Raw genomic sequence first — 19,121 nt, forward strand, 5'->3', positions numbered from 1 at the left:
ACAAGACAAAAAAAACCTCAAGATGTCTGGTGGTCAACATACACTAATATAATATTGACACTGTAGATACTGCTCATAAACAAATCAGTTTCAGGCTACATTATTCCTAGTATATGATGAAAAGAAACAGTAGTGGGAGGGGGAAAAATGGTCTTTAAAGGCCATTAGAGAAAGAATCCAGCCTGTCAGGAGAGACCCTTGAGGGCAGAGCCAGGAGTAAGCCCTGTGCACCATCAGGTGTGGCCCCAAAACAAAAGCAAATAAAAATAATAAAAATGATGAATAATACCAGGAAATCATAAAAAACTTTTGAATGGTGAATGCATTAGTTTATTTCTGTTTCTTTCAGTATCAGGCATCTCCAAAATTTAGTGATCAGCAATAAAATATCATTCTTTATCAGTTGCTCCATGTTCCAGAACAGCCCTGACTCTGAACCATACCTCAAACACATCAGGATGATTAACAGCATGCTTTGAGTTCTCAGAGGCTTTCATATTTGTAGTCACTGGGAGTTTACCAGGACCGATCTCAGCTTCAGGCTCCCTGGTTTTCTGCACAGAGTTTGCTATCAGATACTTTTCTCTTTCATCAGGTTTGTTTCTTACTGTAGCAGTATTTTCTGAAGTCTGAGTAAAAGATAATTCACAGTTCTTAAGCTTTAGTTATATCTATGTTGGTATTAAAGTGAATATAAAATTTTTCAAATCAATTTAATCATCCTATGTGGATAAATAAAGGACATTTTAAGCATGAAAATCAACCCAAAATCAAAATGTTCCCTTTGAGAACAGGCAATCCTGAAAGGTCCACAAAACACTTTAACTTAAAAATTTAGATGAGGCAACATTTTGTTTTTGAATATACAAAGATGGCACAAATGAATTAAGACTAAAGCACATAATGCTCAAACGCAGAATGGTTCTAGTATTTTTGTTCATTGTGGAATGTACAGTAACTAATTTTATTAGTTACTAGAAAGTAACGTATACAAGCAATCCCTTCCCTTTCTATGGAGCCAATCTGAGGAATAGGTGGTGTGTAATAAGAATACATCTGAAATGAGAGTATTTATTAAATATTATCAGGGAGAAAATGGTTTCATAAATTACAAGCATTATAATTACTAACATTCAGTATCTTATTTTCTGTTCAGGCAAAAATTTTTTAAAAGCTTTCCTGAACATGTAGACATTCTATAAATGTAATAATAATTAACTAGTACAGGAAATTGAGAATCAGACCATAAATTTAATTATTAATTAATCAGACCATAAATTTAACCATAAATTTAGTACATTTTAGTTATACAAAAAGCATTATTTCAATTATTTAAAACTTTTAAAGAAATTAAAATAAGCTTTGGTAAATTCTTTTTGAATTGAGTTTTCCAACCTTTATGCCCACATCATTATTTATAACTTGCTGATCTTCATGTGGTTTCAAATCTTTGCCAGAATCTTCATTAGTTTCTTCATCTTTTAATCTATGTACAATGGTTTGAACAGTTTTGACCATATTTTTAAGCTCATCTGGGTATGGTGTTGGATATCTCTTTAAATTTCCTTCCTAGAGAAATAAAATAAGTGAAATTTAAAAACAGGACTATTTCTAACACCAATTTTAAGATTTATCTATAATCCATTGTAAACCTGGCATGTAGGGATAATGGTGAAGACATGTGACAAGATGCTGAAAACATTTTAGATTTGATAAAAAGAATTAGTTGAACAATATGTAAAAACTTCAGTTTACAGATTTTGATGTTTTCAAATATTTTAAAAGCAAACCTAAATAATCCATTTGTAGATATGTATCGTGAATATCGCTATATTATCAACAAGCTTTAAATAGATATTAAGTTTTCTAGCTAGCTACTTCACTTAATTACATAAAAAGTTTCCACATTTATTACCCTATCTTATATTTCAGGAACCAAACTCTTTGGTGATAAGTCTAACTGCTGACTTACTTATTTCTAGAAGGGAAAATAACTACAACCATAACTTGGCAAGGGGAATTTGCTATTTCTAATCACTGTGATACACATTCTCAATCCCATAAAGAAAAGAAGTTCTTTTTTTCCCTAGAGTATACAGAAGTAGACAACTGAAAGGACAAAAACAACATTTCCCTCATATTTATATGTACTTTGCAATTTTTTTTTTTTTGATTTTTAGGTCACACCCAATGATGCTCAGGAGTTACTCCTGGCTCTGCGCTCAGGAATCACTCCTGGCGGTGCTCAGGGGACCATATGGGCTGCTGGGACTCGAACCCAGGTCGGCTGCATTCAAGGCAAATGCCCTACCTGCTGTGCTATCGCTCCAGCCCCGCAGAGTTCTTTAACTGTCTTTATATTACTCTCAAATTCTTTCTTCACTAATAAAGCCTCAAGTGGCTTGAGAGCAAGTAAATCAATGAATACTTCTCTGTACTCCTCCAAAGAGCACCTACTGGTATGTAGTAATGAATACAACGAACCCATTTAAAGGTTAAAGCAAGAACAGGCTCACCCTGGGAGGTGCCTCCCTTTCATCTTTGTCTTCATCACATTCAAATGCTACTTGAGCACGCTGTTTCCTCTGCTCCTCCCACAACGAAGGATTGAAACTTTCATTATCTGATATGAACATAACTAGAGAAAAAAAGTTCAGTATATTTTATTGTAATTGTGAAAAAACTATTACTTGCTCATGATTTTCTCTCTCTCCCTCCTTCTTTTCTTTCTCCTCCCCCTCCCCCTTTTGCTCTCCTTTTCTTTCTCTTTCATTTTGGAGGGCAAAAAAGTGTACAGGAATTAATCCTGGTGGCTCTTGGAACCTCATGGGAGGCTTAGAACTAAACCAGAATCAGCTGGGTATAGACAACTGCCCAACCCACTGGACGATCTCTCCAGCCCATTGCTTATAATTTTCTTCAGGAGTTTATTAAGTCATAACTGGTTGATGCTAGTAGCAACTATAAATTCTACACTATCAATTAGACTCTCATATCTTTAAAAAAACCACACAAGCAAACAATAGCGATTAAGTATCTTTTTGTGATGTTATTTTGTCTCGCTATTGGAAGGGCTCCTAAAAAGAATCTACCAATTAAAATATGTATTGGATTTCAGCAGGTATCTATAAAAAGTATAAACCGTTTTATATAGATTTATTGCTTCTAAGTTTTTACATTCAGAAATACGATTTAATTTTAATTTACTCAATATGCTCTGGGAAAAGGGAGAAATTTATAAGAGAATGAAAGAAATACTTTGCCAAAAATTACTATAACGCTATGAAATTGTATCACTGCATTAAGTATGACCCATAATTATACCAAGTAAATAAAGTAAAAGTTGTTTGCCCCCTTCCCACAGTCTGCCCTACCCGCTAAACTACTGCTCCAGCCCTGGCCAGCACAAGTGATCACTGAGCACAGGGCCAGGAGCAAATCTTTAGCGTCACTGGGTATGGCCTAAAACCAACAAAGAAGATTTATCAGTTTCAGAAAGACAGTACAAGAACTTAAAGTAGAAAATATAAGCTACATTTTACACACGTCCTGTGAAATAAACATCAGAAGCAATTTGTTCCTTGGTCTAAAGAGCTTTCTGCTTTAATTGTTGAAAATCACTTGTAATTATTACAGTCAGAGCTCAAAAGATTAGTGTGTAGATTCCAGGGCAGAATTACACCTACAATAATAAAAGGGAACAAAATGTTTCCTTGCCAAGTTGTCCTAAGTCTGTCCACAGAGGCAGGCTGGGGGAGGCGGTTGTTGGCTAAGGGAGGCTGGGACTTTAGTGGTAGGAAATGTACACTGATGAAGGGACTTGCGTTAGAACTTTCTCTAGTTTGACTGAACTTTGACTGAAATCCAATCATGAACAAATTTGTAACTGTGCTTCTAACAGTGATTTAATTAAAAAATAAAAAAAAAGTTTTGAAAACTGAGGTGTTCTCTCATTTCTCCATTTTGAGAGAACCTGACAGAGCAATTTCATAAATCCCAAGTCTCTGAGACTTAAAATTCACTTTAGACCTTTGCTATAAACTGTCACTGACTTGGTTTTAAGAAACAAAAGAAAACCTTAAGTTCCTACCATCTTCAGTCCTTGGCTGCTGAGGGAACATGTAGTTAGTAAGCACCATTTTCTGGGTCTCTGAATCAGTCTCTTTTTGAAGAGGTATCAGGGGTTTAGACTAGGAAAAAAAATAAGTGTTTAATAATTGTAAAGCAATTCCTTAAAGTACTCAGCATTATTTCTAGAAAGAATATGTAATAGTTATAAAAACAAATTTGAACATACAACATCAAATTTGGAAAGAACTTATTCGAAACCTTATAATCTTAAAGTTAAAACTCAAAGAGTTGAGGGCTGGAGAAACAGCACAGAGGTTAGGGCCTCAAATCCTTTTTCCATTCCCGGAACGACATATGATGAACACAGAGCCAATATGTACTCCTGCCCCAAACTCCCCAAACTTGGTTTTAGTATAGGAGGAAAAATTTGTCCAGGGTTTGCAACTGGCACTTATTATCAATAGTTTTAAAAGCTCACACGTTCTAAAACACACCTGTAGTCCAGTAGTTACTTGTAATGATTTAATAAAGATGTAAGTTTTTGCATTTTGTGCAATTTGTCTCCTCTAGTGTTTCCCTTTGGAAAGATACTTTTGTAGAAAGGCTCAGAAAGTTGACTCTAGTGGTAGTTTTATTGGAAAATGATAGGACTTAAACAACCAAATTACAACCTTTTTCTCTTTTGTCTCCTGTCTCCAATAACAACTCAATAAAAATTTTTTGGTAGTGGAAAGAAAACTCCAGTTTCTCACATTTGGGAAACTAGAGAATAGTTTATCCAAACTTTGAGAAAATACAGCTTTACGTAACTATAACACTGCTTTAAATAAAAAACCAAGTACTAATTTGTATTTTTAAAATCAACAAGCTGTGTATTTTAAAAAACAATTTAGGGGCCAGAGAGATGGTACAGTGGGTAGGACATCTCTCTTGCATATTGGCAACCTGAGTTTGATTCCTAGCACTCTCCATATGCATTGTTCCCTGTGCCCACAGGAGTAATCTCTAAGAACAGAGCCAGGACGAAACCCTGGGCACAGTTGGTATGGTCCTGAAAACCCTCCCCCACCCCAATTTTTTTTAATTAAAAAAATCAAAAATCCATTTACTTTGCCAGCGAGAGACAATAGTGTTTTAGGTGCATAACTTGCACACAGCTAATACTAACTCAATCTCTGTCAACACATCGTCCCCAACGCATCGTTGAAGGCAGGTTCCAGAGCACTCTGGGGTGGAAGGGCAATCCCCAGCACCACTGTGTCCTCGAGCCTTCACAATGAAATTCTCCCCTCCCCTCCCCTCCCCTCTCCTCTCCTCTCCTCTTCTCTTTTCTTTGTGGTGCCAGTGATTGAACCCAGGCACCACAAACATAAGGCACATACTCTACCTCTGAAATAACATCCCTGGCTCAAGTTTCCAATTTTGAAAGGTCAAAATCATACTCTGAGCTATTCTGGGGGGTGGGGGTCACGCCACATCTGGTGCTATTAGGGAACTGGAGTCAATTCTGGTGATGCTCGCGGGATGATGTAAAGCTGAGGACCAAACCTGTGTTTTCCACATGCAAATCCTTTGAGCCATCCTCTAGCTCCTCAATTATTAACTTTATCCCCACTTAACTTCTCTATTTTTCCTAGCTCAGAAATAGCAATACCAATTATTTTCTTCCAAGGTGAAAGCCAAAAAGTCATACTTGCTTTTTTGCTCTTATTCTTTCTCTCAAATGCCACTTCCAGTACATTTAACTCCCATTAGAAATACAACTCCCATTAAAACATACACAAAATCTAAACTATTTCTACTAGAAGAAGCCCAGCAATATTTATTTCTGTAAAACTACAACAGTCTCCTTACTGAACTTCTCTGCTTCCAATATAGAATATTTTACCTGTATTCTAAGTACCAAGAATCCATTTCACACACAATAATCAGGACAATCTTTTAAAAATGAAATTAGATCTTGTTATTTTCTGGCTTAAAATATCTCAACAGATTTATATCTAAGAGAAAAGTCCCAAGGGACTGGTATGGCTAATAAGGTCCTAAATGCGGTAGTTTCAATTCTCTCCCTTAATATACTGCTCAATAAGTTCATTCCTTTTTAATATTAGGTTCTTTATTGATATTACATTTCACTAGTAGAATCTTTACTGAGTGGCAGAAGTCACTGTCACTGTTCTCCTGTTGTTCATCGATTTGCTTGAGTGGGCCCAGTAACGCCTCCATCGTGAGACTCATTCTTACTATGTTTGGCATATTGAATGCGTCCCGGGTAGCTTGCCAGGTTTTGCCGTGCGGGCAAGATACTCTCGGTAGCTTGGAGGGGCGGAGGAACCGAACCAGGCTCAGCCGGGCTGGCTCACTGGGCTGGCTGCACGCAAGGCAAACACCCTACCGCTGTGCTATCGCTCCAGCCCAGTGGCAGAAGTACATTTACAATAATTTACAATAATTTTTTAAAAACACCTTTTTGGGTCACACCGAGAGATGTTCAGGGATCAGGAATTCCTCCTGGTGGTACTCGGGGGATCATAAGTTATGCTGAAGATCAAACCCAGGTCTAACACGTGCAAGGCAAGCACCCTATCCAACTCTACTATGCTCCAGCCCCAAACAGGGTCTTTACTGAGTATTTAAATAATCTGCCTCATCCAACTCAACCCAGTATATGCAGCTCACGTTAATTTCATTTGGAATCTGCTCTTCTGCTGCATTCTTCAGAGGATTTCCTAAATCACCGTATTTTAAAACAGGATGCTGGGTTCAGAATGGGTGGAATGCTTGCATTGCATAAGCCCTATCTGGGTTGATCCCTGGTACTCCATACGGTTCCCAAGCACTGTCTCAGTGATCTCTGAATACAAAGCCAGAAGTACTGCCAGATGTAACCCAAACTCCAAAAAACCAAACCAAAACCAAAATAAAAAAAAAATAAACAACAGGATGCTTATTATAACCTTGTTATTCTTCTGATTTTTTCTTTGTAGCTCTGACACATTATACATATTGGCTATGGCTGTCATGAGAATATAAGCTCAATGAGAATATGAACATTCTATTTGCTTCTCCAATGTATCTCCTAGAGCTGTTAGCTCCAGAGCTTTTAGTTCATGTTATAAGTCTTCATAAATGATCTATGAAACCTTTCTGAGCACCACCAAGTGCAGCTCAAATCAAAGAAACCAAAAATTACAGCTGGAGGTACCAAAGAAAGTCCAAGAAAAAACTTTTAATTCCTTATAAATGCTTCTTTGTGACCTGTCAAAGTGTCCCACTACAAGTGTAATTTAAATTAACTTACCAAATATCAACAGATGTATTTGATAAAGACACAAAAACTTACAAAAAGTAATACTGATTAAATCTCATTGCCTAGTCTATAATTTTTTAAGAAAAAATTTAAAAGAAGTTAGATAATTTCAAAAGGATTTATTTATGAACCTATGCACAGTTACAAAAAACCAACATTTAATTCTTTAAAATATTTTTGATATTTCTACTACAATTTTACATATATACCAAGAGTACATTTGCTCTTCTAAGAACCTATGCAAATATATAATCTAATAGTAGTAAGTCAATTTCAGTAATTTACAAAATTAGAATACCCACCTGATTATCTGAGAGCCACATAGCAGTCAATTGCTGTAGTTTTGTAAAACTAAAGGGCAAATTCTTTAACCTGTGAAAAAAATAAAACAGAAACGTTAAAATGAGAAATATTAAAATATGAAAGCTAGACTTAATGATTTTCAAATAATATTACATTATTGCATGTGGAAACAATAGAAAATTAAATTAAATTTAGAGGAAAATCCAACATACGTCTTTAAATGGTACATAAACAAAATACTGTCCAGTTTTAAAGAACACAGCATCTAATCAATTCAGTTGAAGGAGAGGGTAGGAGGAGAGAGCACAGCCTACAAACCTCAAAAAATGATCTGCCATGAATAATGCTAACAGTTAACCTTGGGAAAAAAACAATGACAAGCAGGCAGTCTCAGACTACTGCTCTGGAGCAGGAATGCAGCCCAGCAATAGCCCACTCGTCTTGCATGTATAAATCCCTGGGTTGAATATAGGCACCAAAAAAAAAAAAAAAAAAAAAAAAAAAGAAAGAAAAAGTAAAATTGTTTTGGATCAGGTACTCGTATTTTGAAAAAAATTATGTTGTTATTTTGTATTGAGCCAAGATTTCCACTGGACTCAAAGACAATTTTAGTATCACGATACACTCGCTAGAATGCTAAAGTAGAATAGCACTCTACTTAAAGTAAGATGCATCTCAGCAGCAGAGCACATGCCCTATATGCTGATGCCCTGGGTTCAATCCGACACCATAAAATAATTATAATAATGATAAAACAGCAAACGAAAACAAACAACAAAAACATCCCAAACAAACAAATCAGAAAAAGTTCTTATACGCTGTTACTGTTTCAATTTAGCAACCCCAGGAATCCATCTGCTCTGTCCTCTGGCTGAGCTAAGTAATGTTAGCACCTGACCACATCTTTCTTTGCCCAGAAAAATACATGAGATAAATCAAACTAAAAACTGTTTTGTTTAATATTGGTATTATGAAGATCTAACTGTAGGACTGAAAGAGACTGTATAGTTTAAAAAAAAGGCCCTCCCGTTGATCATCGATTTGCTCGAGCGGGCCCAGTAACGTCTCCATTGGAGACTTTGTTGTTACTGTGTCTGGCATATCAAATACTCTCGGTAGCTTGCCGGGCTCTCCGAGAGGGGAGGAGGAATCGAACTCGGGTTGACCATGTTGGCTGTGTGCAAGGCAAATGCCCTACCCGCTGTGCTATCGCTCCAGCCCCGTATAGTTTAAATCAACACAAAGTAAACTGTGACAAAAAGCCAGTATGTTCAATAACATCAGGTAAAATCAGGTGCATTTTCTCATAAAAATTCTTAAAATATATAACTGCACATTAAAAATAAATTTATGATCAAAACTTTAATTTCTCTAATGTCTTCTATACACCAACAGATGAACGTTATTACACACCTATTGTCACTTAAATTAATGACTTTTAGTTTTTGCATATCACCCATTTCCTCTGGAAGTGTCTCAAGTTTATTAGAATGGAGAAATAACACAGTTATATTTTTCCAATTTCCAATCTGAAAGAAAAACATATATATGATGATCAAAATTCTAGCCTATTAATAGAATTAAAATTATTATTTTAAAAAGTTCTACAAATTCTCTTTTATAAAAGATTATATTTTCTTTCTTTTTTATTTTTGCTTTTTGGGTCACACTCGGTGATGCACAGGGGTTACTCCTGGGATGCTGGAATCGAACCTGGGTCGGCTGTGGGCAAGGCAAATGCTCTACCCACTGTACTATTGCTCCAGCACCAAAAGATTATATTTTCAATTATTAATTTCATAGAAAAAATCATCCCCATTCACATCAATATCATTAGTTAACATCCAAAACATAAATATCTTAGTTACATAATTATTTCTGAACAAAACTAAAACTACTCTGGATATCTCAAATAGAGAAAAAAATAACACACAAGCAAATTTAAAATATATTACCTCTGGGGGTAACTGCTGTAAGTAATTATGATCTGCAGCAAAGGTTCTTATATTAGTAAGCTGTCCAATTGATGAAGGCAAAGCTTCAATTTCATTGACGCTACAATCCAGTTCTTCTACTGATACTAGCCTATAATTAAACATTTTGTTAGAGATTCATATGTGAAAACTTAATATGCCAAAACTTAGACTTGACTTAAACCTGGCTGTTTGCTTCTTCTACTGTTACACTTCACCAATAAAAGATAGGCTTCTCTCTCCTTTTTTTGGTATTAATTTTATTCTATTTTCTGTATAATTTTAAGTACATAAAGGTTTATTTCCACAGGCCTCAGTAAATGGGTAGAAGTCACAGGACAATGTCTCTTCCCACCAAAAAATATTGCATATTTGGTAAGTTATGTGTCTCTTTATTATAACTATACCCAAGCAGTAACAATTGCTTATTTAAATATATATGCAATCCCCTTTATATAGCATGCTTAACGAATAGTAAAATTTAATTCTATCAATTCACAAAAACTCACCCTCCTATAGAATCAGGTAGATACATTAGTTGATTTTCATCTATTTTTAGAGTTGTTATATTTTTCAATGAACCTATTGTGGAAGGAAATAATGTAAGTTTTTCCAACTTGAACTACAGGAAAATCAACAGTTAATGTGAGTAACCATGATATTTGACATAAATCATACACCACTTTCTTAACTAGTTGATCTGAAATACTTAACAACATACTCTGTATCCTCTTATCCTGCATTTCTAATTTTACCTACCACTCTCTTTTCTTTCTTTCTGAGTTTGGGAATATGCCTTTTGGTGCTTAGTGGCTACTCCTGTTTCTGTGCTCAGGAGTGACCCCTGGCAGCGTTCAGGAAACCATACAAGGTTTCAGGGATTTGAAGCAGGATTGACTATAGCAGATGCATGCCAGGTAAGTTAAGTGCTTTCCCTCCTGTACTCTTATTTCTTAATTTTAGTGTGCATTTACCTGATTAAGCTTCTCTCAAATGTTAGCATTAGAGAATAGGGAACCTGATGAATTTGTTTCATCTTTATAACCTGCTCCTTAAAATACTATCATGCATGAAACAAAAATACAAACATAGTACTAATAAATTTTAAAAAGGTAGTATTTGTACACCTTTGAAAGTAGACTTCGAAGTTGTACAAATAAATCATTCCATACATTCTATGCACAGCAAATATTAAAACATTAAGATTTTGAGAGAGAAGAAAGCATCTGCCATAGAGGAAGGCTGGAAGGGCGGGAGGGAAGCTGGGGACTGGTGGTGGGAAATGTACACTGGTGAAGGAATGGGTGTTGCAACATTGTATGACTGAAATCCAATCATGAACAACTTTGTGACTGTGTTTCTCAAGGTTATTTAATTAATAAATATCTAATCAAAATTTACATGTGTTGAATAAATTTTCGTAGCACCTATAAAATACAATGTAATTTATGTAATTTACAGCTATGTAACTTAACTTGGTAAAAAAATCAATTGTTTTTTCCTGCTTTTTGCATTTAAACATCTCAATGAAGCCGACATTTAATATGAAGGGTTTCTGTAATAAAAATAACTTAAATCCTAATAAGCAGCTATACAAGCAGTCTCAATTACTAAAATTATCTCAGAGGATTAAAGTATTCTGCTTTTGGTCCTTGAGTCTAAAATGGAGCAGGGCTGAAAAATACTATGGTAAGTATATGATTAAGCAGAAAGTCAAGTTTGGATAAATTAACATTAACATTTTTAATTTCTTACAATTTTATTGGTAACAAAAACGAGTACTTCCTTAGCATGGAAAAAAACTCAATAATGTTAAGAAACTGTTTAAATGGTCACATCAGGAAAAAATTTAATAGCTCTTTGACTGTGACAATACAGTAAAATTATCTTGTAATGGCTGGCCCCAGTCTGATCCCTTGAGCACCAGCAGGTGTGGCAGCATCCCCTCCCCCACAAAAAAGCCACCAATACTCCACCCCCACTCACAAAAACTTATAAACTATATCATAACAAAGTTTGGCATGTCAAAGCGCTAATCAAGAACAACAAAATTTTCTTATTTTGCTTTGGTTTTAATTAATTCTATGAATTAGGAAATAATACAAACCAATAGTCTCAGGCAACTGCTGAAGAGAATTGCTTGACAAGAGGAGATCTTGAAGACTTTCACATGCTGAAATTCCTTCTTCAATCATTTCAATATTATTTTTAGAAACATCCAAATAGGTGAGTTGTTTCAAACTACCGATAAACTGAAAGTTTTTTTTTAAAAAAAGAGAAATATAATGACTGGCCAAATATTAATTAAAAATATATTAGTATGACAAATTAATATACCAACCGCATAATTCATAATTAAATGTTTGAAAAAGAAAATTAAAAATTTATTTCAAAAAGTAGAAATGAATTTGGTAACAGAGATAAGAGTATCTATCAATTCAATCCAACAGACATAGAATGGATACAAAGTTTTCACTGACAATTTATCTGCTAGGAATGTAACATATCTGGGGACTATTGTGGCTTCTTCAGATCTAGAAATGTATGATTATGAGTCACTACTATGACAATGGCAATATAGGAAATATCCTACTTCAATAATGTCCTGAACAAACCCTAAGTCATTAGGGTCTAAAGTGAACTGCAATCCTTAAAAAGGACATAGTTCCCTATTAATAAATGACTTTTAGTCACACCCATGAACCACCTCTGGTGCCATGTAAGCTATCTACCAGCCATGCCAAAGAGACTCATAAATAAATCTCAAAAGAGATCAACAAGTAGCAAAAGACTTTTCTGGACACGCATACAAGTGAGTTGTCAGGGGCACCTTGGAGGGAAGCAGGCTCTGGGCTGGACTGCCCAAACAGAGCCCCGGCCGCTGCCTGCTTCCACGCTCCAAAATCACAACCACCTCCCTAGCTGGGCTCCACTGTCTCAAGACTGAGCCTCACGCAGAAACTAATCTGCTGAAAAATTTTGGTATGCAGGTTTTGTTACTGAAATCTCCAGACTTTCACAGTCAGGACTGATGACCTTGCCCCAGCTCCCTATAATTTCGAAAGCCCCGGCAGCCGCAGCCACAGTCACACACACACACACACACACACACACACACACACACACACCCCACAAATTTGCCACCCACTTAGTTAAACTCTAACTGCTGCATCCTGTTAAAAATTCCAAATTTTCTGGAGCATCTGGCCACATGGTATCTCAAACTCTAAAACACTGATAAACTAGTAATAGCACACCAGACTGGATGGGATGTAACATCGAAGGCAACCAATCTCAATTAACAAAGCATAAACACAGAAGGTTTAACCTGTAACAACATCTTAGTAATAAAATCTCATTAAGTAAGATAAGGACTTAGTGTCTCCATGTGAGATTAAAAACAATTTCCACTAATTTTCTTCTAAGGAAACATTTTGATCATTATGAACATTTTATCAATTGTTCTGCAAATTACTGATAACAAGCAATATGAAATAAATTATTAAGGGTCTGCAATGGGGACAGATTTAAGAGGTGGCTGGGAAAATTGAAGAGAGTGGTGGAGGAAAGGTGTAATAGTGGTGGGATTGGAGTGGAAATACTGAATGTCTACAACAAATCATAATGAACAACTGTAAACTATACTGTTTATATATAAAATGTAAGGGAAAAATTTACATGTGGGCTTAACCTATTCCATGTAAACTCCAAAATATATAAACACAGAATTGCTTCAAAAGTTTTATTAATGACAGGTGAGATACGATCATTACCATAATGAAATCTAAGTAAAAAATAAAATTTAATTAATGTAAAATACTTTAGAGTCCAGAGTTGAAAATGTGTATATATATATATATATATATATATATATATATATATAAAGAATAGGCATTGTATTACATTGTATTAAACGGTTTAGTTTTCTTATTTACATAGGCCAAAATTATATGGTAATCACTAAATCAGTAATTGGTTATTACTGACTTATTTTCTGATCATTCTATCTGCCATTCTTAAAGTTTTGTTAGAATTACCAATATAGAGTAAATTTGCTCTGTGCCTACGGGGGAAGGTTGGGATTGAGAGAGAAACTGGGGATGTTGGAGAAGGAAGGTCACACATGTGGTGTTGGAACACTATATGCCTGAAAAAACTGTTTAATGAGCAACTTTGTAAATCACTGCTTTTAATAAAACTTAATAAAAAAAATATTTTTAGTCAGGGATATGTCAGTGGCAGAGCATGTGTCTTGTATGTATGTTGCCCTGGGTTTGATTCTTGGCCCTGCAAAAAGGGACTATTTGATAAAAACTTATTTTAGAGATTTCCTGATTTTAATAAAGAGTATGTTAATAGTAGGAAAAATTAAATTTTTGCTAACAATAGTATTAAAAATTTTATAGCCATTTAATTAAAGAAATTTGTAAACTAAGCATACATAAAACTGTAAAAAGCAGTAATAACTGTTTAAACTTTTATATACATACCCCCGGAATAAAAGTCAGTCTATTACCATCCATCCAAAATTCTTTCAATCCACTTAGTTGTTCAAGTACTTCAGGCTGTTTAAATAAAAAAACGGTGAATTCCAATAATGTACCTGAATCTCCTGATTCAGCAAGAGCAGTTCCCAGAAAAAAAAAATTTTTTTTTCCTTTCTGGGTCACACCCAGTGATGCACAGGGGTTACTCCTGGCTCTGCACTCAGGAATTACCCCTGGCGGTGATCAGGGGACCACATGGGATGCTGGGAATCGAACCCGGGTCGGCCGCGTGCAAGGCAAACGCCCTACCCGCTGTGCTATCACTCCAGCCCCCGCCCAGAAATTTTTAATATTTAACTTTTAGTCAGCTAGGGGTTTGCTAGGAGAGAGAACGTATAGTGGACAAAGCACTTGCCTTGCACTGACCTGACCAGGGCTGGATCTCTGGGACCCACATGGTTTCCCAAGCCCTGCCAGGAGGGATCCCTGAGTAGAGCCAAGATTAATCTTTGAGCACCACCAGGTGTGGCTCCCAAAACCAAAATAAACAGTCATATAAAATATCAACTGAAAATTTTAAATAAATTACTCCAGAGAGGAGTAAGGCGCCTGCATTGCACACAGCCAGTCAGGGACTGATCCCTGGCACTACTAAATGGTCCTCTGAGCACTGCTTGAAAGTGATTCTTTTTTTTTTTGGCTTCCCGGGTCATTCCCGGCGATGAACAGGGGTTACTCCTGACTTTCCACTCAGGAATTACTCCTGGCGGTGCTCGGGGAACCACATGGGATGCAGGGAATGGAACCCGGGCCGGCCTCGAGCAAGGCAAACGCTCTACCCGCTGTGCTATTGCTCCAACCTTGGAAGTGATTCTTGAGCACAGTTGGCACCCAAACCAAAACCTAAACCAAGTAATGAAATAAATGACAGGAACAGAGTTAAGATTCAATTTTTCTTAGCATACAGCTTTGACAATAATATTACTGAAGAGTATCTCGCCCGCACGGCAGAGCCTGGTAAGCTCCCTGAGATGTATTTGATATGCCAAACACAGTAACAACAAAGTCTCCAATGGAGACGTTACTGGGCCCGCTCGAGCAAATCGATGAACAACGGGAGGACCATGACCATGACCATTACTGAAGAACTCAAAAACATTCCATCCATAAAACCCAAAAGCCTTTACTTGCATAATAAACTCAAAATATTTATACAGCGCCCTCTCTCTCCTTTCTCCCCTTTCCCCTCTCTGTCTCTGTCTGTCTGTCTGTCTCTCTCATCCCTCGGGAAACCACTGCTCATACAGAGCGAGTGCATATAGCTTGCGATCCCGCACACTGCATACAATCTCAACATCCCCAGATCTGCCCTTCATAGTCCTCAGCAGTGCCTGGCCCAAGCATCTCTGCCTTGTGGACTCAGAGCACTAAAATGTCAAGCCCACACAGAACAGCCAAGTATTGCCAGGAGAGAACCTCTGGCCCAAAGTATGGAGAGGCCCCCTCAAAATAAAACTTACTGCTTGCAAGGACAAAACAAAAAGATATTCTGAATTATTATCTGTCAAAGATAAGCTTTTTAGGAAATCAGGAAAATCATCAAGATGCTCCCTGCTGACTAAGAGGAGAAACAGATATATAGTACATAACCAAATATATGAAGGAAAGGTAAGTAAGTAGAGGTATAATTATAGAACTATATTATTTCAAACTCCCAGCAATCAATTGGTAGAACATTTTCTGAGAACCAAAATATCAATCAGAGTTAATTAAACTTGGTATCCAAGCAAATTTCTTACTGGACACCCTGTTTTCTAAAAAGACTTCCACACAACCCAGGAATTCCACTCTTGGGAATACAGCATAAGGACTCAAAACCACCGCAGAAAAGCCACCTGCACCCTTCTTTTCATTACAGCACTACTTGCAACAGCCAGGATCTGGAAAAAAGTCAAGTGCCCAAGAACAGGTGACTTGATAAAGACACTACAGTATATATACATAGTGGAATGCTACTTGGCAGGAAAGATAAAGTCATGAAATTCACTGATACATTGATGGATCTCGGCTATCATGCTGAGTGAAATGAGTCAGGGAGAGGACAGACACAGAAGGATGCACTCGTTTGTGAGATACTGAAGAAACATAGTAGGTGAATAATGCCCAAGACAAAAGAAATGAAGGACAGGAGGAGAGGCCCTTTATAGGAAGCTTGCATCGGCAGAGGAAAGGAGGTGAAGAAAGGGAAAGGACCACTATGACAATGATGGTGGGACACGGATGAGAACTGAGTGCTGATAGTGAAATGCATCATGCCCTTCCAGGATTGCAAAACATAAGTGCCAAAAAGTAAAAAGTGCCTATAGAAGCAGGCTGGAAGCGAGAGGGAAAATGGGGACACTGGTGAAAAGACTGGCACTTGGTCATTGTGCCTGAATCTCAAGCATGAAAACCAGTGTAATTCACAGTGAGTCAATGAAGTTTTAAAAAAAAACTCATTTGAAATCCACCAGGATTTTAAAAAAACAAAATGTTTAATATGCTATTAAAATATTCATGTCAATAAATTATTAAAATCCTATTAGCTTTCTGAGTTCTCTCAGAAAACTGACTAAAAACAATACTTCTTACATATATACTCTTGTTTGGTTCATATTATAGTAACTTTACTAAAAATTAAAAACAATCTTGAAATTTCATTATCGACTAAATTCTGCTCAATAATTTCTCTATTATCTATTAAAAATATCAATGACCTTATCATTTAAATAAAATCCTAAATGTATCAGATACTTAGTTTTTTGACTCAGAAGTACTATTCCTGAGGCATTCTAGTCTGATAAAACTGTTTCCCCTTATAACCTCTCAAAAATGTTAGTCAGGGTCAAGAACTTAGTGGGTGGGGGGCTAGAGCGATAGCACAGCAGGCAGGGCATTTGTCTTGCATACGGCCAACCTGGGTTGATTTCCAGCATCCCTTATGGTCCCCTGAGCACTGCCAGGAGTAACTCCTGAGTGCAGAGCCAGGAGCAACCCCTGAGCATCGCCAGGTGTGACCCAAAAAAGAATTTGGAGGGTGTTTGCTTTGCATGTGGCTGATCCAGGTTTGATCCTTGGCATCCCATATATTCCCTAGAGCACTGCCAGGAATAATTCCTGAGTGCAAAACCTGAAGCAACCCCTGAGCACCGCTGGGTGTGACCCCCAAAAAGCACCCCCCAAAGAAAAGCACTTTCATATTTTGTCTCTTGAAAATATCATTACCTAATTTTTTTTTTTTTTTTTTGCTTTTTGGGTCATACCCGGTGATGCACAGGAGTTCATGCACTCAGGAATTACTCCTGGCGGTGCTCAGGGGACGATATGGGATGCTGGGAATTGAACCTAGGCCGGCCGCGTGCAAGACAGATGCCCTACCCGCTGTGCTATCGCTCCAGCCCCTCATTACCTAATTTTATACTTAATACATTAATCTTTGTATTTGCTCTTGCTCAAATATATACTTAAGTTAGTGAGACTAATAACAACTTACCACTTCTGTGAATTCATTACTTCCCAAATCCAGTCTTTCCAGCTGGGTCAGTCTATTCATGGTTCTATTCACAAAAGATTAATAAAGAATTTAGAATACAGTAAACAACATTTTTCCCCTCCGGTAATGAAGAGGGGATACACTTAGTGCTTAGAGGTTATTCTTGATTCTGTGCTTGAGGGTCTCTCAACAATGTTTAGGGGCCCATGAAGGTGTCAGGTATAAACCTGGGTCTACTGCATGTGAATCATGCATACTGAGCGAGTTGTCTTCCCGCCCTGTATAATAGTAAAATCTAACAATGTACAGGCTTTTGCATGTTGGCAAAAATAACTAAGAAAAAGCTTAAAAGTTATGCTTAATTATTTCCTTTAGGAATGGAAATTGGGCCACTGTTAGTGGTGCTCAGGGCCTAATCTTTTTTTTTTTTTAATACATTTATTGAATCACTGTGAGAAAAATTACAAAGCTTTCAAGTTTAAGTCTCAGTCATACAGTGATCTAACACCCCTCCTTTCACCAGTAATTATTTTTCACCACCAAGAACCTCAATATATCCCCCTCCCACCCCTCCCGATGCCTGTGAGGCAGATGATTTCTACTTAGCTCTCTCTCTACTTTGATTACATTTATTATTTTGACAAAAGATGCATCATTATTGTTTGGAATTCCCGCCCCCCCCCCCCCCCGCCAACAATCAGAACTGCTGAAAAGGCATTGTGAAATAATTTGTTTTCTATTGCTGGTTATGAAAACCATATGATGTCACGCAGCCGCAATAGTGGCCACACGATTTTGGATTTTTGATATTGTACTAATTAAGTCTGGGGGGATTTCTGCCAAGAGCCGGATAATTAGAGATTGATTTCAGTGTGTCTGGTGCCATGGCTGTGCCAGAGAGCCGCTCGTGGGGGGCAACTTGTGGCCTCGGTTGGGCGTGAAGGACGAGCCAGTTTTGCCCCCCTTCCCATGAGGCTGCAGTTGCCCCGTCACTGCCGGCTCATATCTGGCTTTCCAATAAGCTCGGAGGCAGTGGCCGCCATGCTGCTGAGGGTGGGGGGTGGGGGGGGAACATGGCACCATAGTTTAACGCATAGTCCATTTACATTTCTGCCTCAAGCTGCTGGGCTCTGAATTAAGTCCTTTTGCCTCTGGAGCCATGGCCGAGCTGGAGAGCCGCTCATGGGGAGCAACTTGTGGCCTTGGTCGGGCGTGAAAGATGATCCGGTTTCGTCCCCCCTACCCATGAGGCTGCAGTTGCTCTGTCACCACTGGCTCATACCTCAGGGCCTAATCTGACCTTTATTCTAAGGGGACCATATGTGGGGAGGCAGAATGAACCTGGGTTGGCTAGGCATGCAAGGCAAGCACCTTTACCCTTGTACTTTCTCTGGCTACAAGATACTTAATCTCTAAGCAAAATTAGGTAGTTTATCGATTTATTT

At 37.3% G+C, this 19,121-nt stretch overlaps 1 protein-coding gene across 4 annotated transcripts in view; it reads right to left on the bottom strand.

Annotated features, from left to right (window-relative positions):
- The window catches only part of ERBIN (erbb2 interacting protein), a 112,583-nt gene that overhangs the window by 27,672 nt on the left and 65,790 nt on the right, over window positions 1-19,121 (bottom strand). For all 4 annotated transcript variants that reach the window (XM_056112676.1, XM_056112675.1, XM_056112674.1 and 1 more), the window contains exons 8-18: window positions 17,677-17,740; window positions 14,148-14,222; window positions 11,765-11,909; window positions 10,167-10,239; window positions 9,640-9,769; window positions 9,098-9,213; window positions 7,684-7,753; window positions 4,091-4,190; window positions 2,517-2,638; window positions 1,396-1,569; window positions 444-629 (exon numbers count right to left, since the gene is read on the bottom strand). In XM_056112676.1, the coding sequence (XP_055968651.1) occupies window positions 444-629; window positions 1,396-1,569; window positions 2,517-2,638; window positions 4,091-4,190; window positions 7,684-7,753; window positions 9,098-9,213; window positions 9,640-9,769; window positions 10,167-10,239; window positions 11,765-11,909; window positions 14,148-14,222; window positions 17,677-17,740 (1,255 nt within the window). The remainder of the gene's footprint in view (window positions 1-443; window positions 630-1,395; window positions 1,570-2,516; window positions 2,639-4,090; window positions 4,191-7,683; window positions 7,754-9,097; window positions 9,214-9,639; window positions 9,770-10,166; window positions 10,240-11,764; window positions 11,910-14,147; window positions 14,223-17,676; window positions 17,741-19,121) is intronic.

Source organism: Sorex fumeus, unplaced genomic scaffold, assembly GCF_029834395.1.
Source record: "Sorex fumeus unplaced genomic scaffold, SorFum_2.1 ptg000018l, whole genome shotgun sequence".
Classification (NCBI taxonomy): Eukaryota; Metazoa; Chordata; class Mammalia; order Eulipotyphla; family Soricidae; genus Sorex; species Sorex fumeus.